General features: G+C 43.8%; 1 protein-coding gene and 1 long non-coding RNA gene across 2 annotated transcripts; one reads left to right on the top strand and one right to left on the bottom strand.

Annotated features, from left to right (window-relative positions):
- Positions 1–2,374: 2,374 nt before the first annotated feature.
- TOB1 (transducer of ERBB2, 1) lies at positions 2,375–6,522 on the bottom strand. The gene is made up of 2 exons (XM_032872052.1): positions 6,223–6,522; positions 2,375–4,328 (listed from the first exon to the last, which is right to left on the bottom strand). Exon 2 carries the CDS (start codon positions 4,181–4,183, stop codon positions 3,146–3,148), a length of 1,038 nt encoding a protein of 345 aa, XP_032727943.1. The 5' UTR covers positions 4,184–4,328; positions 6,223–6,522; the 3' UTR covers positions 2,375–3,145.
- Positions 6,523–7,128: 606 nt separating this feature from the next.
- Positions 7,129–24,352, top strand: LOC116876079. Its single transcript, XR_004384320.1, has 3 exons — positions 7,129–7,405; positions 20,553–20,658; positions 24,060–24,352. It is a non-coding gene; the product is annotated as an uncharacterized LOC116876079 (long non-coding RNA).
- The last annotated feature ends 260 nt before the right edge of the window (positions 24,353–24,612 follow it).

Genomic DNA, 24,612 nt, shown 5'->3' with positions numbered 1-24,612 from the left:
CAATTGCATTACTAGCTATCTATCCAAAGAATACAAAGTCAAAGGGATACATGCACCCTGACGTTTATAGCAGCATTATCTATAGTAGCCAAATTATGGAAACAGCTCAAGTGTCCATCGATTGAGGAATGGATACACACACACACACACACACACAAAATATGGAATAGAATTCCACCATAAAAAGAAAGAAACCTTATCATGTGCAACGACCAACATAGAGCTAGAGTATAATGTTAAGTGAAAGAAGTCAGTCTGAGAAAGACAAAGATTATGTGATTTCACTCATATGTGGAATTTAAGAAACAGAACAAAGGGGGGGAAAAAGAGAGAGACAAACCAAGGGACAGACTCTTAACTGTAGAGAGCAAACTGATGATTATCAGAGGGGGGATGCAGGGTATCAGATAGATGAAATAGTTGATGGGGATTACTGGTGATAAGCACTAGTAATGTATGCAAGTATTGAGTCCCTATATTGTACACCTGAACCTACTAATTCACTGTATGTTAACTGGAAATAAAATAAAACTTTAAAAACACCTTCCTAATGAGCAAAAAGGACATGAAAACAGTCCCTGTTCATTCTTTAAAAAAAAAAAAAAAAAAAAAGTCTTCAAGGGGTGCCTGGGTGGCTCAGTGGGTTAAGGCCTCTGCCTTCAGCTTTGGTCATGATCCCAGGATTCTGGGATCAAGTCCCGCATTGGGCTCTCTGCTTAGCAGGAAGCCTGCTTCCTCCTCTCTCGCTCTGCCTGCCTCTCTGCCTCCTTGTGATCTCTGTCAAATAAATAAATATAATCCTTTAAAAAAAAAAAAAAAAGTCCTCAAGAATACCAAGCTCTAATTAAATGGATTTTTTTGAAACCGAACAAGATTCAAGCACCAAACCAACAAACATAGCAATATGACATTTCTCCAATCTTTTGGCACTATGCACATCCCTAAGACGTGGAGGATATTCCTATTTACATTAAGCTCAATTATTTAAAATCTGATTGTATTAGTGTTCCAGACTGTTACAAATTCTGTGTACCTACTAGCCAGCTGCTTTAATTCTGATTTTCAGAAAGAGCATGTTGTCTTTGTAAAAAGGCAATTATCTGTTAAGCCTATGATAACTTCACCCCGAAGTCTCTAGCAGAAACTAGTGCTTAAAACCATGATGATTGTTCTTACAGCCATTCAGACTTGGGGATCACAAAAGCACGTCATTGACAATGCTGGCAGACCAGCTCTCTGCCTGTTCCACTCACTATCCCAGTACCTCTTCATAGCCTCATTCTGTCCACTCAAGGACAAAGGCCTCACCATGGAGTGGATGAAACAGCTCAGCTCAGTTATTCCCAGTGCTTCTTTCCTTAAAACTTTTTATTGCTCTAAACTGCATGGATAGCAGACAAAAGGCTTTTGTACACTGGTGTCCAAAAAACTCATTTAAGACCAAATTTATTTCACCAGTATCCTAGACAGTGCTGGTTCCTTACTATACATGTAGTTTCCTTCCAATTCCAGGCAATTTTCTCACCCATACTATGTCAACACTATCAAAGGACATTTAAACAGTGAAATGACTCATTTTACTTTAAAAATAGTGCCTCCTACTTCCAACTCATCACTTTTTAAAAATTCCATCCCTACCAGGCCACTACAATTTGATACATTACAGGTGAGTAACCTCTGAACCTTGCCCTCTTCTCCCAAAGCAGCAGGTTGGCAAAACAATTGTATTTAAAAAAGAAAGAAAAATAAACTTTCTTACTGGGAAAACACACACAAATACTAACATTTAGCACCCTGTCCTGAGCAGATTTTGATCATCAATTCTCCAGCTAAATATGACTGAACTTTAAGTGTAAGGATTAGTAAACAGACCTAATCTTCTTTTTAAATAGTTAGGTCGGCTGCTTTGTCCTAGCAAGGGTTCTGAGCTATTCATCTCCCATGCAGAAACAGAAAACCGATCCAGTGGTCTCCCCATATACATTTCAAATAAATCCTCTCCGGTTACATGAGTGAATTTCATCATCGGACTCTTAGATGTCAGCGCAACACAATTTAACACATGCCGTAAAACATGGTAGCCTAGCCTTAGTATAACCATTCCTATTCACAGGGAGACAGATGTGGGCTGAATAAAGTTGCTTAAAAATATGTAAATAAAGCCATCCCAAGCATTGGTCAGGCTGCGCTGTTTTGACAAGACGTTGTAAGTGGCCAACTGCTACTATCTGGTGCAGTACAATGGCTTTTCCACCACTCCTTCGTGATTCTGGGAGTCAGACCTCTCGGCAGTACGGCAGTACTACTAGCATTTACATCCTAATTCCAGAGGGAGCTCTTGGCCAAGGCTTCAAAACAAAGACCACGATAAGCGTTTTTAATTTTAAAGAATTTTAATACAAACTTAATATAAACTATTTCAGTCCCTCTTAACATGTAAGACACTGACTCAAAATACTTTTATACCGTTTTTTTCAAGTATTGCACAATATAGGTACAAAATTAATATTTACGATTACATTTTCTTCCATAATATATAGCAAAAATCTTTAAACCTTTAACAGAAAATACATTTTTTTGAAAAAGCAAATATTCGTACATTTTAATTCCACCACTAAAGGAATATCCTGTACACAATTTTGAGAATAGTTGATGTCTTTAAGATGGATATTTTACAATTTCAGTAAAAAAAATACATGAAGCTGCTGCTGTCACAGGTCACTGTAGTAAAAAGATAGAAATGCAATACCGTGTCGTAGAAACAATATATATATCCTCTGATATTTTACAAACTTTGTACTAAATTAAATTATACAATTAGAAAAGACCAATAAACCCACTTATTAGTGCCAATTTTTTATAAAAAAAAAATCAGCCATGTCCTTGCTATATCTTAAATACTGTAAGAGGCCGTATCTGAGAGTATACTTTAAAATATACAGTCAGTATAAAATAACTTTGTGCTTGGTTGGCAAATGAAAAATGATGCAGGTTTTATTTTTGTAACCAAGCTTGAATGTATCCTTACTATGAGCTTAAAAAAAAAAAAAAAAAAAAAAAAAATCTCAAGGAGGTGAAAAAAAAAATCCCCCTTGGGCCCGTGCATTTTAACTTGTAGGATTCTTTTTTTTTTTTTTTTCCTTTTTTAGTTAGCCATGACAGGCTGGAATTGCTGGTTAGAATACTGCATGTTATTTAAGCTAAAATTCAAGCCATCTACAAAAGATTTCTCGTTGAGGCCTCCATAGGCCGCAAACACATCAAAGGCATTACTGTACTGGAGAGGACTGAGGTTAAGGGGGCTGTCACCTGGGAACATTCCATTGGTACTACTACCTTGACCCTGCATGTTAGGAAAAATAAATTCCTTGGCATTGGGAGAAAGAGCGGAGGCTTTCTGCTGCGGCTGCGGCTGCGGTGGCGGTGGCGGCGGTGGCGGCTGGGAAGGCTGCTGCTGCTGCTGGGGCTGCTGCTGGCTGCCCAGGCCGAGCCCGTACAGAGAGTGCATTGAGGAAGAGATGGCTTTCTGCTTCAAGAGGTCATTCACATTCAAGCCGAGGTTGATAGGAGAAGTACGTGCAACCTTGTTACTGCGGCCACTATTCTTCATTTTGGTAGAGCCGAACTTGGTGGCAGCAAAAGTGGCAGTGGTAAAGGTTAAAGGCTGAGTGGACCGGGGCATGAAGGTAGGGCTTACAGCAGCAGAGTGACCAAAGGGAGGCGACGGAGAGCTGGACACTGATGAGGCTGGGTCACTGATGGGCATAAAAACCTGGGCCTCTGGGTTAAAGCTGTTTTTGATCTCCTTATCCAACTCACATCCATTTTCATTATTATCATCCACATAAAGCACCTTCACTGGTCCCTTTTCACCAATTTGGTAGGAAACCTCAAATGGGTCGATCCAAACACTAAGATCCTGTGGCAGATTGCCACGAACATCATCAATGTCCAAACCACTCTCTTTGGATGCTTGTTCAATCACTGGGTCCACTTTCTCCCCTATGTGTATACATCTAAACCCTGATCCTTTGTATGGCTTTTCAGGATACCAGTGCCCTTCATATTTCTTCTTAAGAAGTCTTTCAAGCTCTTCACCAAAAATGTTGACACGTCTCCTGGGAAGCTTATTGTACAAATATGAAATAATAAAATTTAGTGCTACTTGGATTTCAAGCTGCATAGCTGCTATGCCACAAAGTGAGGTTTGTGTTTCAACTTCCCCCCACACACGCACACACAAGTGTTCAGTTTGTGGCAGAGAAACAAATTTTCATTCAAAGTGCTGGTACTTTGTAGATTATCCTTCACCTTCAGTGGTCTTGCTCCTTAAAGAAAAACAAAACAAAACAAAAACAAACATGTCCAAATAAGAGAAATCTAAGTCCCACAACCTCTTCTTACCCCCAGAGTAATTTTACTTTTGAAAAAGTCTAATAGGCTGAAAGTCAGAAAAATATAATCAGCACAAAATAAAGGAACATACAATAGAAAATTGTTTATTAAAGTTCAAAATCTCACAGGACAATTTAGGATTTACAGTTAAAACAATGTATTTAAAATCCTATTATTTACTTCTTTTTTTCTGAATACAACTCTAAAATATACATAGATATAGATATATATCTGTATCTATATATCTCCAGCATATGAAGTGTGTTTCTTCCCTCAGTTCTCAAAAGAATATTTATTGGAAACTCTACTCCGCACGCCCATCCACCCACCTCCACACACATATGTACCAGTTTTAGAAAGCGATCATATTCCTATTCACTAATTTAGAAGTGAATTCTGTATTTCTGTTCATACTGGATAAATGCTCCTTAGATCTGCTCTATCATTAAACGTTCAGACACTGGAGAAGTTAGGAAAATTAATTTCCGAAGTACATGATGCTAAAATTAAAAATACTAAATGCTAAATGAATTGCCATCCTAGTGAAGGATAATTATGAACCAAATTATCCTACATAGCTGCCACCTTAAATACACTAAGGGCATGCAATGTAATAATCGAGCTTCTCTCTTCTTCTCAGTGTGTATTTTTCAAAATCAGAAAATACCTCTTTGGCAGCAAATGTAACAAAGGCAGCAATTAATTTCAAAACCCTATTGATTATTCTCTTTAAAGGCCGGGGTTTCTGAGTTCTATTCTGATTTTCAAAACCACCTCCCTCCTTCACGATAAGAGGACCGCCTGAGAGGCTTGTACGATAAGGTCGACCTTTAAACGTTTGCTGGATCAGCACTGGGTGGGGATAAGAAAAGATCAAGGGCAAACAGAAGATATTTGCAAAAGGGATCTATTTGTACACTGAGGTTGATTTACAAGGACGTTTTAAAAATCAAGTTGGTATTAATCCATCTGTTCCATTTTCCATCCTCGTGGTGACAAAGAGAAAAGGATCTCTGGCTGCCCTCAAACTACACTTTGCAAGCCCGAAGCCTGAGCGCCGGCAGAGGCAGCTGATTAAGCCAAAACGCTTGACGGTGCAACCGAGCGAAATTCAGGCTCCGCCGAAGGTAGTTTTAAAGCAACGCCTTAAGACAGGAGTGTGAAGAATTACATAAACAGCCAGTTGGGTCTCATTAGATTTCTGCTCACAGCCCTCGGAGCCCAAGCGCTGGAGCAGCAGCAGCAAGAGGAGGAGGAGGAGGAGAGGAGGAGGAGGAGAGGAGAGTACAAGTCTCCTCCAAAAAGGAGGAGGAGGAAGGCCACGAGAAATGGCAAAGCAACTACTCGGGGCCGGGCACCGGGCAGATCGGGGCGCCCGCGGCTCCGGGTCAGCCGCTCCCCTCCCCCCGCCGTAACCTGACCCGTCGCTCCCGCTCCCGCCCCCCGCCCGAGGCTCCTGGGACCCGGCCAGAGCCCGGGGAGCACCGGCTCCCCCGCACCCTTTTCGGTCCCTACGGCCACCAGCCCCGCGGACCCCGCGGTCCCCCTCGAGCTCGCCGATCCTCCCCGGCGCCCCGACCCCCGGTTCCCGGTCAGCTCGGCCAGGGCCGCCCTTCCCCGTTTACTCTCCCGGCCCCGGCCGAGGCCGACGCGCCGGCCGGCCCCGCCTCCAGGTCCCCGGCGCGCTGGGGCCCCTTGGAGCCGCTCCCCTCGGAGCCGCTCCCCTCTGCGCTCGGGCCGAGAATCCGCCGTCCCCGAGGGCCCGGGGCTCGACGCCGCCGGAGCCCCTAGGTCCCCGGACCCCGCCCGCCGCCCCTCGATACTTACGGGCTGCTTCCACCACAGAGCCGGCCGCGGGGCGGGGGAGAAGGGGCGGCAGGGCGGGGGCTCGGGAGGATCGGCAGCGGCCAGCAGACTGAATGCAAGACGGCGTCGCCGGGCGGAGGACGGGGGCCTCGGCGTGGGCCTCGGGAACTCGCCCCCTGTGGCTCGGGGTGACGGGGACAGGTCAGGCGAGCGCGCTCACTTCTCCACACAGCCCGGTGCCCGGCCCAGCATCCCCGTAGTATGACCACTGCGCGCCGGGCCAGAGCTTCGCTCCTTCTGCCGCGGCGCGCGCCCCGCCTCTCGTTTTATAGTCTCCTCCCCGCCCCCATCCCCTCCCGTAGGGGTGCGCGCGCGCCCGCCTCGCGTCACACAGCTCGGGGCCGCGTAACCATTCCCCGCCCTCCCGCCCCTCACCCCAGACCCTCCGCGGCGGCTCCGCCCCTGCCCTGCCCCTCGACGCCATTGGTCAGGTCCCGCCTGCCCATGTCCCGACGGGCGGCGGAGGGCCCGTACGTAAGGCCACACCCCTCGGTCTCCACAACGGCCAATGAACAGACGTCCTGGAGGCTCTGCGGGCGGGACTAAGAGAAAACTAGGAAAGGGACTGGAGGAGAGAAGTGCCAGTGAGGGCGACGGTGGTGGGTGGGGCGGCTGACGCTAGGTCTTGGAGGAGAGCCCCAGAGAGAAGGGGGGAGGGGAGCGAGGCAGGTGGCCGAGCGGCGCGGAACAACGGGGAGAAGAGCCCGAGGCCTCGAGAGGGAGGGGACAGTTTACAAAAAATGCCCTACCCGAGTGGGACTGTGGCCCAGGAAAATCCCACTCGTGGACGAGCTACCAAATTGGCCTCCAGTGCACCCGGGAGAGCCTAGAGAAAGGGCGAACTCTGTGACAGGGACTCGAGCACCCGGTTAACTGAATATTAATCACCTCCGGGGCCTAGGCCAACTGCCACCCAGAGAGTGGCAACAGCAGAACCCAAAGCGGCCGTGCTAGGCTGGGGGTGGGGAAGGGAGTCCACCTGGCCACACCTCCCGCCTAGGTGACAGTTTAACTGCCTCCGCATCCCACATCACAACCTCCCCGTGCGATCCGGCAGCAACTTGGACGTGGGAGTGGCCTGAGACTGTAAGAAGAACCACATTTTGTTCCCAATGTCCCAGCCTAGGCCTCCGTGCCAAACTGCGTACGTATCTAAGTGTATATATACATGCGTGTATTTCAAGTGTCCTTTAACATCAATACACACAATACACACGGTGCCTTCCTGTAAGGTGCGTTTAGGATGCTCTTCGATTGAACTACAAGCGGGTAAATAGGGAGCGCGGAACGAGAGGGAGTCTAGGGAGGCCGGTAAGCGCCCCTTTTCACAACCTGCGGCGGAGAAATACACGAAGTTGCCTGGGCGTAGAACCGAGCGGCCCTCTCTGCTAAAAATATTGCACACAGGTAGCAACGACGCCTGATTGGCCGCGCTTCTCCCTTAGCAGCTAGGCGATTGGCTGTCTGGTATCCAGGAGACCGACGTCAAACTCGCAAGGGGAAAGGGGAGAGAAAGTCTAAGGGGAGGGAAGGGTGGAAGGGGAGAGAGAGGAGCAATGAATGAAACGCCCAGCGCTGGCCTTCTCCTCCCTTTGCTCTGCACTCCAGAAGTGCTTCCTGGAAAAACACCAGTTGGGGCTCCGCCTTCCTCTAAAAACTGTGGGGCCTGCACTCTCAACCTGCTATAAGGAAGTTAAAGCGCAACTCCCCGCGGAGTAGGGTGTCCGCGGAGCTGGCTGTGTAGACCAGCTGTGCTCCTTGCACACGCACCCTCTGTAGGTGTTAGGCCTAGAGGCTTTGCGCTTTAGGGATGCAAGATCCGATCGTAGCCTTTTTCTCCACCCTCTCATGCCCTCGTGCCTCCGCCCCCACCCCGTTCCCCTTTAGAAGAAACCCAATCAATAGAGGATATATCTAAAGTCCCCGATGTGTGCGGGAGGAGGAGGGAAGGGTGTGTGCGATGGGTTGAGGGTGGGAGTGGTCAGGTGGCCGATTTCGTGTTTATTGCACGGATTCCTAAAGCTCAGGTGGCGTGTTTTAAGAACATTCAAGTTTTACTCAAAGACTCTTTAAATTCCGATTTTTTAGTCTTTGGATTTTTTTTTAACAAGGAAAAGTGGAATTTGATTGCGAAAGTGTGGATGTGTTTTATTTTATTTTATTTTTGGAAACATTTTAAGTTAAATGTTTCTCTGCATCAAGATATATTCTTTCAGTGTTTACTACTTTTTGCTCAGTTGTATTTTTTTTGTTTTCTAAAATGAATATCCACTCCATGTTGTTATTAAAAAATGAGTTATTTTTAATTTTATAATTAGTTGAGGGCAGAAGTTACAAGAAGTAAGATAGGATATTTTGGGAATGGCCTATCAAGAGAAACATTTCATCTTTCCTGTGCCCCAAGGCATAATTTCTCTTACAATTAGGCAAATAATATTTGCTGTACCAAACACCCAGCATTGCAGGACCTTGTGTCTGGCCATGTGTCTTGATATGTAATTTGGAAAGTATATCACTATAATTAGAGGAGTATATTAGGCTCAGCTGAGATTAAAATGTCTAACCAAAGATAGATGAATTGTAATTTTGTCAACCTTATCTATACTTTCCACAAATTCTCAAAGGGAAGGCACAAATTCTCTTTTCTGAACATCCCCAATCTATAATCTCGGGCTTAAAATTCAAGAGCAGACATCTGATAGGTTCTGATTAATTAGTGATAGCGGTAAATTGAATTTTTTAAAAAAAGTTAGACACCAAAAATGTATGAGTTATTGCAGCTTAGTCCAAGGGTATGAGAATGTTTCAAAACAAATATGAACACACACACACACACACACACACACACACATATTGAGGCCCCATGTCATCTGAAGGGCAGGTGTTGGGAGATCTGAATTTTATCCATTTCTATCAACCTTCAGTTCTCTCACCTACAAAAAGGGGTTGGATTATATAATCTCTAACATCTCTTTCAATCAAAAAATTCCACGTTTAAAACTCAGTGCCCCTAAGGTAAACAATGTAGTTGTTTTAAAGATATAGATTGCAAATAAGAGGGAAACCAGATTCATATACTTCCAAGTCACAAGGGATAAAACTCCCTTTATCCAAGTTTTACACTTTAAAGACCCCCTTGTATGACTTGTTACTATTTCACATTTACTTTGAAATTGCACAGGGGACTGGATTACCAAATGATTATTTTGATTTATGGAGGGGAAAAAAGCATTGATATGAGGCTCTGGGTGGTATCACAACAATAGGAATTCCTCTCTGTGGGCAAGTAATAGTCACTGAAAAACACAGCCTTTGCCTTTCCCTGCCTGTGTTCCACACGATTAATTCCTAGAGCAGTGCCTCACACTGAAGCTTATGATTCTTTGGTAAACGAACGTGTTTCAATATCATTGTGAAATACGGTTCTTGAAAGTGCTCTGAATTATTATCTCATTCACACATAAACACACACACACACACACTCACACCTGGATTTCTGACAAATGTGTCCTAAACCTAAACCTTCGAATTTGCATTCTGTTTCTTTGTAAACTGAGGATTACAGGAGAGTCACCATCACCTAATGTGTCCTTACTAAGGGTTGTTTCACTTCTAGAGAATCAGCCTTGTATCTTTACTTGAAAGAGGACATAACAAGCATAATGTTTTTATCTTTAATGTCATTGATTTCTTGTGGACAGTCATGTAACCTGAACTATACAAAATTTTAAATTATTGGCAAGGAACAATTATAAACTAATCACTGACTTATTAAAAACCAAGTAAGCCCACTTTTCCCTAAACATTTTTCAAAGAAAGTTGCACATTTACGACTAATGGAACCTCAGTGTGGTTTCCTATGGCTTCTCATAGGGGTTAGTGAAAGAGGGCCACACATTCTCTAAGAGATGGGTACACAGATATTTGGAATTGAAAAATAACTAGATAACCCTGAACAAACCCACTTATCTTTGGAACAAGCATTTCCACTGAAGAATTGGTCGGATAGGAGAACATGTCCTTATAACTTTCTTACTCCCTATTATCTTTTTTTTTTTAACTCCCTATTATCTCAGTGAACAAAAATCCAAGCCAAATCTTTGAATTTCTTTCCATTAGCCAAGGAGGAAGAGATTGTAATTGCAGATTCTGGGAGTGATACAGTGTTCGCAACAGTCTGCACACCAAGAACATTAATTGATTTACATTGATTAATAATATCAGAATGCTTTAACTATATGAATTCTAGATCTCACCTATTGTGCACTATGTTAAGAAAAACTGAAAGTGCTCTATTGTAATAATACATAAACTTAAAGCATAGATTGCATCTGTTACGCAGCTCTGCTTACTCAAATAAATTACATACACCAAATTCTAGTTTATACAATAGATACACGGTCCAGAAATATATATATGGTATTTGGGAAAGAAAATACACGCTCACACCCACGCACACACACACCGACCCATGCACAAAACCGTAAGAGCCAACTCCATGTTTTCCCAGCCTTCACTGCAGCAGGGTGACATTGTGACACTGCTGTACCAACGTGACGTAAACAGAGGTTAGCCGGGATGGTTTCTGAGAAAGCTTTGCTCTTCTTATCAAAGGAACTTATTCCAGTTGCTACTGCTACATAACACACTATCCAAAACTTAGTAGCATCAAACACCCATTTGATTGTGTTCTGGGATCCTATAGGTCAGGAATTCAGACAGGGTACAGGGAACAGATGGCTTTTCTATGCCCCACAACATCTGGAGCTTCAGCCGGGGCGGCGGGGCGGGGGGGGGGGGCTCAAGCACTCAAGAATCATCTGGAGTAGATGTGTCTAATGGAACTTTCTCTAATGATAGAAACTTGCTGTACCTATATTGTTCAATAGGATAGCCACGAGTCACATCTGACTATTGAGCCCTTGAAAGGTGGCCAGGGTGACTGAGGAACTAACGTTCTCATTTAATTTTAATTAAATGTAAATTGAAATAACCACAGGTGGCCAGTGGCTCCTGAGTTGAACAGCATGAATCTGGAGGCGTTTTCGCTTAATCTGTCTAGCACCTGGGCTGCAAGATGACCCAAGGCTGGGCTCAGTTGGCACTGTCCACTGAAACATCTGCAAATGGCCTCTGAACTCTCCCTGTGGCTTGGGCTTCTCACAGCGTGGCAGTTGGTTCTGAGAGGAGGCATCCCAAGGGGGAGGGCGGTCTCTGAAGAGCAAACATTCTAAGAGAAGGACATGAAAGGTCCATGGCCTTTTATTGACCAAGCCTTGGAAGTCACAAAGCACCACTACTGCCATATCCATTGGTGGAAGTAATCATAAGCCTGTCTAGAGTCAAGAGGAAATCACAGAGACACCCCCTCCCCACCTCTAAAGGGAGGAATGTCAATGAATTTTGCACCAATATAAAAAATCACCACTGGGAAATTTTCAGCTTTTTTTCTGCCTTAACACGAATCTGGTAGCAGGAGCTACAGCTGCCTTTTTAGCACCATGAAGAGGATGCAAGATAACCACAGAGATATAGGCTCTGACCAAAGCTAGTGACTACCTAGCTCTACTCTACTTTTTAACCCACATGAAATGCTCCATGACTGACAGCTGAAAATATACTCATCAAAAATACTGATTTGGGGCGCCTGGGTGGCTCAGTGGGTTGAGCCGCTGCCTTCGGCTCAGGTCATGGTCTCAGGGTCCTGGGATCGGGTCCCGCATCGGGTTCTCTGCTCGGCAGGGAGCCTGCTTCCCTCTCTCTCTCTCTCTGCCTGCCTCTCCATCTACTTGTGGTCTCTGTCTGTCAAATAAATAAATAAAATCTTAAAAAAAAAAAATACTGATTTAACATCTTTTAAGGAAACCTGAACTTGATTCTTTAAAAAAAAAAAATTATCTAGTCTGAATATTATCTAGACTTTCTCCTTATAAAACCTGGAGGGGTGTCTGGGTGGCTTATTTGGTTAAGCATCCACCTCTTTTTTTTTTTTTTTTTAAGATTTTATTTATTTACTTGACACAGAGAGATCACAAGTAGGCAGAGAGGCAGGCAGAGAGAGAGAGAGAGAGAGAGAGAGAGAGAGAGAGAAGCAGGCTCTCAGCTGAGGAGAGCCCGATGTGGGGCTCGATCCCAGGACCCTGAGATCATGACCTGAGCCAAAGGTAGAGGCTTAACCCACTGAGCCACCCAGGTGCCCCATTGGTTAAGCATCCAACTCTTGATCCCAGCTCAGGTCTTGATCTCAGGGTCATGAGTTCAAGCCCTGCACTGGACTCCATGCTGGGCATGGAGCATACTTGAACAAACAAACAAAAAAATGGTCATTGTAGAAAATTTGGAAAACACAGATAAAGAAAATAGCGATCACCTTTCATCTCACCATGCAGTGATGATAACCATTGTAAGCATCCTACTCTGATTCTTTATGAATGAATTTCTACCACATTTGTAGATTTGTATCCTGCAGTGCACTCAGCATTGTGTTATTTCTATTTTCCCCTGACACTCAACATTGTCATAATTATCATTGATAAGGATCGCATTATCTGATTTAGAATACTTTGATTGTTGCTCAGCATGTGGGTTCTTAACAATTCTTCTGTATAAAAACAATTGTATTTAACAAACATAAAAAATATTTTAAATTTATTACCGAAGTAGATTTGCCATACAATGTCGTATTAGTTTCAGGGGTAAGACGTAGTGATTTGACAGTTCTATCGACGTTACTCAGTGCTCATCAGGATAAGTGTAGTCACTGTCTGTCACCATACAATGTTATTTTTTTTTTTTTAAGATTTTATTTATTTATTTGTCAGAGAGAGAGAGAGAGAGAGAGAGTGAGCACAGGCAGATAGAGTGGCAGGCAGAGGCAAAGCGAGAAGCGGGCTCCCTGCTGAGCAAGGAGCCCGATGTGGGACTTGATCCCAGGACTCGGGGATCATGACCTGAGCCGAAGGCAGCCGCTTAACCAACTGAGCCACCCAGGCGTCCCTCACCATACAATGTTATTACAGCATTGACTATATTCCCCTTGTACTTTTCATCCACCTTATTTATATATTTAGTTTTAAAATTTTTTTTTTTTTTTTTTGACAGAGAGAGATCACAAGTAGGCAGAGAGGCAGACAGAGAGAGGGAGAAGCAGCTCCCTGCTGAGCAGAGAGCCCAATGTGGGGCTCAATCTCAGGATCCTGAGATCACGACCTAAGCTGAAGGTAGAGGCTTTAACCCACTGAGCCACCCAGGTACCCCAGAAGCTTTTTATTTTGATGTCATTCCAACAGTTTATGTTTGCTTGTGTTTTCCTTGCCTCCAGGGACCTATCTAGCAAAAAGTTGCTACAGCAGATGTCAGTGAAACTATTGCCTGGGTTTTCTTCCAGGATTTTTTATGGCTTCAGGTCTCACTTTAGGTCTTTCATCCATTTTGAATTTATTTTTGTATTTGGTGTATGAAAATGGTCCAGTTTCATTCTTCTGCATGTTGCTGTCCAGTTTTCCTAACACCATATGTCGAAAAGACTATCTTTTTCCCATCCGATATTCTTCCCTGTTTTGTCAAAGATTTACTGGCCACATAATTGTGGGTTTAGTTCTGGATTTTCTATTCTGTTCCATTGACCCGTGTGCCTGTACCACATTGTTTGGATGACTACAGTTTTGTAATGTAACTTGAGGTCCAGAATTGTGATGTCTCCAGCTGTACTTTTCTTTTTCAAGATTGCTTCAGTTAGTAGGGGTCTTTTGTGGCTCCATACAAATTTTAGGACTGTTTGTTCTAGTTCTGTGAAAAACACTGTTGGTATTTTGGTAGGGATTACATTACATGTGTAGATTACCTTGGGTAGTATAGACATTTAACAACATTTGTTCTTGCAAATCATGAGCCTGGAAAGTCTTTCCATTTCTTTGGGTCATCCTCAGTTATTTTATTTATTGATTTGACACAGAGAGAGAGAGAGAGCACAAGCAGAGGGAGCAGCAGGCAGAGAGAGAGAGGGAGAAGCAGTCTCCCTGCAGGGAACCTGATGCAGGACTCGATCCCAGGACCCAGGCAGGGATCATGACCTGGGCTGAAGGCAGACAACTAACTGACTGAGCCACTCAATGCCCTTCAATTATTTTCATCAATGTTTTATAGTTTTCAGAGTACAGGTCTTCCACCTCTTTGCAGAACCTTGATTTCTTTTTTCTTTTTTTTGTCTTAAGATTTTATTTATTTATTTGACAGAGATCACAAGTAGGCAGAGAGGCAGGCAGAGGGGGGGGTGGGGAAGCAGGCTCCCTACTGAGCAGAGAGCCCAATGTGGGGCTCGATTCCAGGACCCTGAGATCATGACCTGAGCTGAAGGCAGAGGCTCAACCCACTGAGCCACCCAGGTGCCCCTAGAACCTTGATTTCTTATCTATTGTTTGACTTTTTAGCATTTGGCCCGATTCGAAGGTTATCAGTGCTTTAAAAAAGCAACAACCACAGTTCTAGTGATCTTTACTCAATTTTCTTTCTCCTTAATGTTTCTGCCCCAACACCCTGTTGAGTGGTGACTACTTGAAATAGTCCCCCTCGGGGCGCCTGGGTGGCTCAGTGGGTTAAAGCCTCTGCCTTCGGCTCAAGTCATGATCCCAGAGTCCTGAGATCGAGCCCCGCATGGGGATCTCTGCTCAGCAGGGAGCCTGCTTCCTCCTCTCTCTCTGCCTGCTTCTCTGCCTACTTGTGATCTCCATCTGTCAAATAAATAAAATCTTTAAAAAAAAAAAAAAAAAGAAAGAAAGAAATAGTCCCCCTCACCTTTGTGCACTCACGTGCGGACACAGGATGTATCCAGCATTGCGCCCACCTTGTGGCTACCTCAGTTGTAGCCAAGTGCAGTGGAAACATGAGGACCTGGAAAAGAGAGCGTCTGTGTTTAAGTCCTATTCTGCTGAGGATGAGCCTGGTGCGGCTGCATGGAGCCTTGGCCCTCAGTTGACGTATGGAAGCAGTAACTCCTGCTGAGCTGTGTGAAGATCGAACGAGATCATGCCTGTGAAATCGTTTGGAGAACAATCAGGGTCCTGCACCTCCATGTCAACTGGGAAGTCTCGAGGCAGGAGGCCAGTGACACAGGGTGAGCTGGGAAGCTGTCCGATTGAGTGGCGAGAAGTTAACCAGAGCCTTGCGGCGCCTAGAAGGAGACATCTAGAAGGAAAGAAGGTGAGGCCAAGAGAACCTAAGCGTGCCTAAGAGGCATCTCGTGTTTTTTGGCTAAAAGCAGCTGTGATAGGTTTCTACATAAGCAGTCTTGTGTTCACAGCTTCCATCTCCCCTTTCCCTGGACTGCGGTAACACTCAATGCCTGGGCCATTCATTTGGCAGGAAAGTGGTGCTGTCCTTTGGTTACTTAACTATATGAAATCAGTGCAGGTCCTGGCTCTCTAAGAGGTCTGCGTGGCCACCAGGGCAGGGCAGAACCTTCCATTGCCCTGTGCCTGTGCCATTCACAGAATGCTTCGTAACTATTTGGCTGAACTGACTTTTTCCATTTCATAAATTTCAGCCTTCTGCTATTTGGCCACTGGCACCCCAGCGTGTTTCTCCCAATGTATGCTGTGTTTTTTTAACTCGTTAAAAATGTGTCACTTGGGCAGTACTTACACAATGGATCACCACATGACTTCACACGCCCAGTGGCATTTGGATTCTAAAGTTAAATCACTGTTCTTCTAGTCTCACTATAGTTAATATGAAAAAAATACTAAGCGACATGCAGAATAGCTCTAGGATATTCAATAATGACCAAAATTGGAATTCCGGAAGTTAAGAGTGAGGAAAACAATCAGAAGGAAATAATTAAGTCATAAGCAGAAATTGATTTATTAATTAGATAAAAAGTAAAGGTTTGAGTTACACGTTTGATTCGGTAGAAGCCTGTATTCTTATAGGACTTGCCAAGGACAGACGTTCTTTTCAAGCATCCGTGGAGAAGTTTAAATTTGCCTGTGTAGTAGATCACAAAGAAGATTTTCATAAATTGCCCAGAGTAGAAACCTTCTGACCCAAACAGTCCACAGAGACTTAATGTGAGAAATCAACGAAAAATGTAGCAAAAAAAAAAAAAAGAAAAAGAAAAAGATAAAAAAAGAAAGAAAAGAAAATCTATCCATTTGCAATTTTAAAGCAGTTTTTGCAGTAGTTTTTGCATTAAAGAGGAAATCAGAACCAAGATTTCCGTAATCTGTAGTGAAATAGGAAATCAAAGCTGAAACATGGATCACTTTAGAGTAATGACAACATGGACACTACATGCCAAGTTCTATATGATGCAGAGAGAGTGGTAATTGGAGGGAAATTTATTACCTTAAACATTAGAAAACAAGAAAAACTGAAATTAAGTTATCTAAGCACACAGTTCAGGTTGCTGGAAAAAGAGAAGCGAAATAAACCTAACTCAAGTAGAAGATAAGAATTAATAAAGACAAAATGGACGAAATAACAAATATCAGGTTTCTCAAATCAAAAGCTGATGATTGATAAAATAGATAAGATTTGTATAAGTCTGATTAAGGGAAAAGGGCCCAAACTGATGATTTTAGAAACAAGAAGAGAACATGATTATGGAAACAGATGTGGTTATTTAGAGAATCTTGTGTGCAACTGGATTAAATTGGGGTGAATATTACAATTCTTAGGGAAATTATAAATGATCCCAATTGACTCGATAAATAGTGTCAAGTTCAAGTAGACCACCCAGAATGGAAGAAAACAGTTTCCAATCTGCCCACAGTGGGACACCTGGCTGGCTTAGTTGGTGGAACATGTGATTCTGGATCTCAGGGTCCTGACTTGAAGCCCCAGGTTGGGCATAAAGCCTACTTAAAAAAAATTTAAAAAGTCAAATCTAGGGCACCTGGGTGGCTCAGTGGGTTAGGCCTCTGCCTTTGGCTCAGGTCGTGATCTCAGGGTCCTGGGATCGAGCCCCACATCGGGCTCTCTGCTCGTCGGGGAGCCTGCTTCCTCCTCTCTCTCTGCCTGCTGCTCTGCCTGCTTGTGATCTCTCTCTCCATCAAATAAATAGATAAAATCTTTAAAAAAAAAAAAAAGTCAAATCTACCCATGGAAAAGAAATGAGGCCAGTGTGTTTTTATGGTAAGATCTCACGATCTCATTCCATGACGCTGGCATAATTCTGATACAAAAGTGGACAAGCACAGAACAACCAAGAAGGAAAGCAAAAGCTAAATTTGCTTATAAACACAGATTTTTAAAATCCTAAATGAAATGTTAGCAAATCGGATCAGTGTATTCAAGCAATGCAAGGATGGTTCAACATTAAGATATTTGTTAATGAAATTCACTACTTTATTATATCAAAGAGAGGAAACTTCTGATCATTTCAACTGATACAAAAAAAAAAAAAAACAGAAAGCAAAAATAAAAAACCTCTACACACATTTAAGAAAATACAATACCATTTCATGATTGGAAAAACAAAAAACAAAACAAAACAAAACAGAAAACCTTCTCACAAGTGAAGTGGGAAAGAAAACATCTTTGGGGCGCCTGGCTGTCTCAGTGGGTGGAATGCACAGCTCTTGATTTCAGGGTCATGAGCTTGAACCCCACACTGGGTGTAGAGGTTACTCAAATAAATAAACTTAAAAAAAAAAAAAGAAAGAAAGAAAGAAAGAAAGAAAGAAAGAAAGAAAGAAAGAAAGAAAACATCCTGAACTTGATAAAGTCTCCATCAGAAACCTACAGCTACAGAAAATGCTAAACCTAATGGCAAAGTATAAGCATTTTCTTAAAAGGCAGGATTGAGACAAACCAAGTTGAAACTGTTGTTATTTTTTTTTAAGATTTTATTTATTAATTTGAGAGAGGGAGAGAGAGAGAGAGAGCATGAGCAGGGGGAGCAGAAGATGGAGAGGAAAAAGCAGGCTCCCCACTGAGCAGGGAGCCCGAAACGAAATGGGGCTCGATCCCAGGACCCTGAAATCATGACCTGAGCCAAAGGCAGACACTGAACCGACTAAGCTACCCACATGCCCCAATACCATTGTTATTAGTACACTTGCCTGAAGTACCCAGTCATTGCAGTTAGATGAAAAAATAAGAGGTAGGGGCGCCTGGGTGGCTCAGTGGGTTAAGCCTCTGCCTTCGGCTCAGGTCATGATCCCAGGGTCCTGGGATGAAGCCCAGCATCAGGCTCTCTGCTCAGTGGGGAGCCTGCTTCCTCCTCTCTCTCTCTCTGCCTGCCTCTCTGCCTACTTGTGATCTCTGTCTGTCAAATAAATAAATAAAATCTTGAAAAAAAAGAAAGAAAAGAAGAGGTACATATCAACATGGAAAGAGACAAATAGCATTATTTCTAGATGTTATGATTATTCCTGTAGAACCTCCAAGATCAACACCTCGAAAAATAATTATGGCTTACAAAAGAATCTTACAAGGTGGCAGATTAGAAAGGAAACATACACACACACACAAAAGCCAGCAGCTTTCCTATATATCAGCAATAATAAATTAGGAAATATGATAGAAAAGAGATATAACTCGCATTAATAATAAAAACAAAAAGGTACTTAGGAACAAATTGTCAAAAATGTACCGGAGTTATGGAAAAAAAAACTTATGAACTTTATTAAAGGATTTACAGATATAGACTCTATAGAGAAAGAACTTATCTTCTGAAAATGATGAAAAAAGTCAGAATTAAAAAGATATTAATTCTCCTCTAAATTAGTTCCTATTGACATCCCAGTGGGACTTTTTATGGATACGCTGATTCTGAAGTTCATCAGGAAGAGTAAACATACAAGAATAGCCAAGAACATTTTGAAATAGAAGAATAATGAGAAGAGCACCTCCTGTTATATACAGCAAGACATACAACGAAGATACCAAAGATGATAATAATAAAAAATGAGGTATTGTCGTAGGAACAGAGTCCTGAAGTATGTCCTGTATAAATAGGGACTTAGTTTATAAAAATGATGGCAATCACAATTTAATGGGCAAAATGTTGGGACAACTGGTTATCAATTTGAGGAGGAAATTCAAGGTGGTTTAAAAATCAAAAATTTTTAAAAATTTTTATTTACTTATTTGACAGACAGAGATCACAAGTAGGCAGAGAGGCAGGCAGAGAGGGGGGAAGCAGGCTCCCTGCTGAGCAAAGATCCCGATGTTGGGCTATCCCAGGACCCTGAGACCAGGTCCTGAGCAGAAGGCAGAGGCTTTAACCCACTGAGCCACCCAGACTCCCCCAAAATCAAAACATTTTTAAAGCCTTTAAACAACAAAAGAAATGTAAGAACGTGTTTTTTAAATCTTAACTTGCTGTAGGCCTTTCCAGGGAAGGCTTCAATCCCAAAGGCCATAAAGAAAAGATTAACAGATAGACTATAGATAAACCGATTTATCCATTAATAAGCAGATTAACAGATAAACAAATCTCCGGTATACCTAAAGAAACCATAAACAATACTAAAGGACAAACACCCAAGAGAAACTATTTGCGACTTAAGCAAAAAGCAGGAGATTAATGCCTAATATAGAAAGAACTTCTACAAATCAACAACTGAAAGATATAAACTCAATGGAAATTGCCCAACATTAAAATGGAATCAATTCACTGAAGAAAAAAAAAAAGCCCCACAACTTATTAATAAACATATAAAATGATGATCTCATGAATAAAATGGGCAACACAAAGGACAACAAGGAGATATTTTTTTCCCCCATTGGTTTGATGAAACTTACCAAAAATTGCTGATTGGTAGCATTGACAAAAGCGTGGGGAAAGGGATCTCTGACAGGAATTCGAATTGGCTCAGTACGAGGGTAGGAGTGAACATTGATGCCATTTTGTAGTAAGAACATGAATTCCCACACGTTTGCAGAAAGACACATCTTTTCTTCTTCTTTTTTATTTTTTATTTTATTTTTTTTTTAAGATTTTATTTATTTGACAGAGAGAGATCACAAGTAAGCAGAGAGGCAGGCAGAGAGAGGGAAACAGGCTCCCTGCTGAGCAGAGAGCCCGATGTGGGACTCGATCCCAGGACCCTGAGATCATGACCTGAGCCTAAGGCAGCGGCTTAACCCACTGAGCCACCCAGGAACCCACATCTTTTCTTTTTAATTTATTATTTTTTAGAAAAAAATTTTACCAGAGAAAATTATTTTACTATGAATTTCAATGTCTAATCCCAAGGATTAGTTTTTAATCCTCCGTACTGCTGTTTTTCAAAACATTTTTTAATTTAAATTCAATTAATTAACATGTAATGTATTATTGGTTTCAGAGGTACAGATCTGTGATTCCTCAGGAAAGACACATCTTTAAAGATCCTTTACAGATAATTGCGGTTTAGAATTATGAAGGAGATGGAATCCATCCCCAAAGGAGAGGTGAATAATTTCGATTCATCTTACACTTGGAAGCTGTCCTGATGCGGGAAGATAACGGATGTACCAAGCACTGTTCTCCATGCTTTTTGTCTATTTAATCCTTCCGGAAGCCCAATGAGGAAGATACTGTAATTTGTGCTATTTCACAGATGAGGGAACCGAGCACAGTGGGGTGACTCATTCATCCAAGATCACACACGTGGTTGGCAGAGCTGGGACTTGAACCCCAGTGATCTGGCTCCAAAAGCCTGTGGCTTGACCATAACCCTAAGTTATGCTTCCATATGACTATGACATGGGGAGAATATCAAGTCACAGAAAGGTATTAAACAATCTCATATTTATGAAAAGTGGAAACATGTTTTGGTGCATAGAAAAAAATGGTGACATTTGATGAGAGAGAGTTTTGGGGGTTGGAGAAATGGACCTTCACTTTGACAACGTTCTTTATATATTGCTGGAATTTCTCACAGCAAGCAGGTACTACTGCAATTAAAAATAATATTGTATTTAAAAGAATTTAAACAAAGAGGGGCACCTGGGTAGCTCAGTTGTTAAGTGTCTGCCTTTGGCTCAGGTCAAGATTCCAGGGTCCTGGGATCGAGCCCTGCATTGTGTTCCCTGCTCAGCCAGAAGCCTGTTTCTCCCTCTCTCACTCCCCCTGCTTGTGCTTTCTCTCTCGCTGTGTCTCTCTCTTTAAAAAAAAAAAAAAAAAAAAAGAATTTAAACAAAGAAAAAAATAATATCATATTAAATATATTTAATGTTTATCATATAACATAGTATATCTAGTTTATATCATCAAATAGCTTAATATTTAAGGCTTCCTTCTTTGTTAATGTAGTGTTTTTTTCCCAGAAGCTTCCTTTAGTTCAAACTATTATCTTGCAAAAATGAGAACAGAATGCTTATGCCCCACCTATCTGCCTACATTCCAAAAGCATTAATTTATCACTTTGGAAGGAATCTGATTTTTGTGCATTTGGAAGTACCTGTTTGTTACCAGGATTCTGTAAATAGTGTGGCTAAAATGGCTTGAAGTCAACACCTGACATTCTCCCGAATAGAGAGATTTTGCCCATTTGTTCCCTGGTGTCTGGATGTCCCTTCCACAAGCTCTTCATAAGATGCTATGCTGGGTGCAGAGGCTTGAAAACTTAGTAAAGCCCAGGCTAGCAGGAGCACAGACCCTTCCTGATGCAGAAACCAGGGAGACATCTTGGACACCCCCTTTTGTCACCTTGTCCCTATTGCCAACCTGACCATCAGTCCGACCTCCCACCTGTTGATCTGGTCCACCCACCAGGTCCTAGACACTGGTGGGTGGACCAGATCAACAGGTGGGAAAGCACCTCTTTCCTCCACTTTTCCAGCAGCCTCCTGCGGGCTCTCCTGTTTCACTCCTGCCCCCATCACTGACCACTCCACGTGCAAATCAGTCATGTTCTCATCCCTCCAGCCCCACCAGGCTAAACCCCTCAGTGTCTCCCATTTCTCCCAGGAGGAGGACCAGAATCCTCACTGTGGTCTACCAGGCCCACAGCCCAGAGTCGACACAAGCTTCCCCCCACTTCTTTTACTTCCTGAAGTATATATCAGGTTCCCTTCCACTTTGGGGCCTCTCACCGCCCCCCACCCCTACCCTCATTAACCTCTATACAGCTTTCAGCTGTTAATTTTGCTTCTTCATGGGAGGCTGTCCCCGTGCCCACTTCGAGCTCTTTACCCCCATGACTCCACACCTTTCTGTGAGGGGGCCCTGTAAGAGAACAGCGTCTCTTTTGTGGTATCCTTGTAGGACCAGGCACAGAGTCTGGCTCACAGGGGTGCTCACCGAGCACTTGTTGAAGGAAGGAAGGAGGAAAGGAGGGAGGGGAGGGACCCTGCTGTGTCACTAGAGAGAAGGGGCCAAGGCGGCAGAGGAGGGAGACATGAAGAACAGAAGGAGGCCTTGAAAGGTGGGAGGAGAAAAGGGCATTTCAGACTCAGGCCCTGTGGGCGGGGCCTGGTATGGAGCCCGACGTTGTTGTTGTTGTTGTCGGGTCCAAGGGAGGAGGCAGAGATTAGACTGAGCTGTGGGGCAGCCCACCTGGCAAGAGCTCTGCACACCATAAAAGGACTTGAACTTTATGCTGTAGGTAATGGAAGAAGCTGGGTGGGTTGTGGGGAATTCCTCCCCACTCCCTTCCCTTTACCATCCCCTCTTCCTTGCTTCCCTTCCTTCTGCAGACCAGAAACAAAGTCTCTGAGGGCCAGAGAGCATGCTCTTGGTTTAAAGGAAGTGGCAGGGGATTTGGAAGGGGCATTGTTCGAGAGGCCCCTTTTCCTGGCTCTGTCCCCAGATATACAAACCAGTGCTAGAGTAGTAGAAAGAGCGAGAGACACTTCCCAGAGCCCTCACATTCACCCAGAGAGGTTCTGGGGAGCCCCTAGGGCCTCCAGGGCCCTGTGCCCCAAGGGTGCAGGCGAGAGGGAGGAGATGGGTCAAGGTGAGACCCCTCAGGGAGAATGACAACTTGCCTGGTGTCTGGGGGAGGATGCCGGGGACACTCCGCCTTCCAGGGTTTCTTCTACTCTCTTGGCTTGGCCTCAGGACCGTGGAGGGGTTGACTCCAGGCTCCAGGTCTCGGCACAGGTAGGCTCCACTCTGCCCAGGCCACCTCTCTCTGGACAAGGTTGGTGAGTAAGGGGGCTCCAGGGGGCACCACGGTCTGAGGATTTGCAGCCCCACTTGTCCCGGGGCAGGGCACGGACTCGTGCCGAGGGTGGTGCTGGGGAGCCAAGTGCTTGCAGGACCCTGCCTGCAGCCATTTCCAAGAGCCCAGACCTCTGCTCTCTGGACCCCTCCACAGACATTTCAAACCTTTCAAAATCTCAAAACCGTGGGACATACTGGCTTCTATGTTCCCCACCCTGTTCTTTGGGCTTGAATCTATACTTCACTGTATAAATTCACTGAGTGTCTGCCGTGTGCAAAGCCCCATGCTAGGCTCTTAGTCAAAAAGATGAGCAATTCATGATCCCTGCTTCCAAGAGGCTTACAGTCTAGGGAGGGAAAGCACATTGAGAACGATGTCAAGCTCTAGCTTGATCTACCTGGCTTTTTACTATTTTTTAAAAAAGATTTTATTTATTTATTTGACAGAGATCACAAGTAGGCAGAGAGGCAGGCAGAGGGGGAGGGGGAAACAGGTTCCCTGCTGAGCAGCGAGCCCGATGTGGGGCTCGATCCCAGGACCCTGGGATCATGATCTGAGCCAAAGGCAGGGCCTTAACCCACTGAGCCACCCAGGTGCCCCACTTTTTACTATTTTTATGTTACTGACATATATAGGGCACGACCTATGTGTTTGCCCCCATGTTCTGTCATCTTTCCAATCCTTGTTTATTTTTTCCCTTAGGATTCTTTTGGGATTTGAAATTGTTTTGTTTGGCTACAAAGAAGGTTGGATGTGCTTCAGTGTCTCCTCACAACTTCCTCTACTTTACCAACCATCTGTCTCCTCTGAAGTACATCTGCCCCATCACCTTTGCAAAGTGAGCTGAAAGCTGTCAAAGGATGTGCCTTCTGAAGAGCGGGCAGGAGGCTCCCAGGCCAGAAATCCGTCCTTGACAAGCGCCTGCAGTCCCACTGTTAAAAGGTTATTCCTTTGAAGGTGCAGGAGCTCCGGGGAGGGTAGGAATAACAGCTTAAATAAATCCTGATCATTTATCAGCTCTAGAGGGGATTCATTTATAGATGGGGGGTAGGGGTTGTGGGGGACATCATCCTTCCAGGCCCACTGATGTCTCTAGATTTTGAGGTTGTTTCAAAACACTGTGATTTATTGCTTCTCACAGCGCTGTGGGTTGGCCATGTGGGCAGTTCTGTTAGTCAACCCCGTGAGAGCCCATGTGGCGAAGGTCATCTGACCAGGGTGGGGGTGTCCCAACATGACCTCTTTCACATGTCTG

The sequence above is a fragment of the Lontra canadensis genome, unplaced genomic scaffold (assembly GCF_010015895.1).
Source record: "Lontra canadensis isolate GAN:19392208 unplaced genomic scaffold, GSC_riverotter_1.0 scaffold43, whole genome shotgun sequence".
Lineage (NCBI taxonomy): Eukaryota > Metazoa > Chordata > Mammalia > Carnivora > Mustelidae > Lontra > Lontra canadensis.
This window is presented reverse-complemented; position numbering and strand designations above follow the sequence as displayed.

Bases quoted from the DNA above. Each gene is read 5' to 3' on its own strand.
- TOB1 (XM_032872052.1), bottom strand. From the start codon at position 4,183: ATGCAGCTTGAAATCCAAGTAGCACTAAATTTTATTATTTCATATTTG.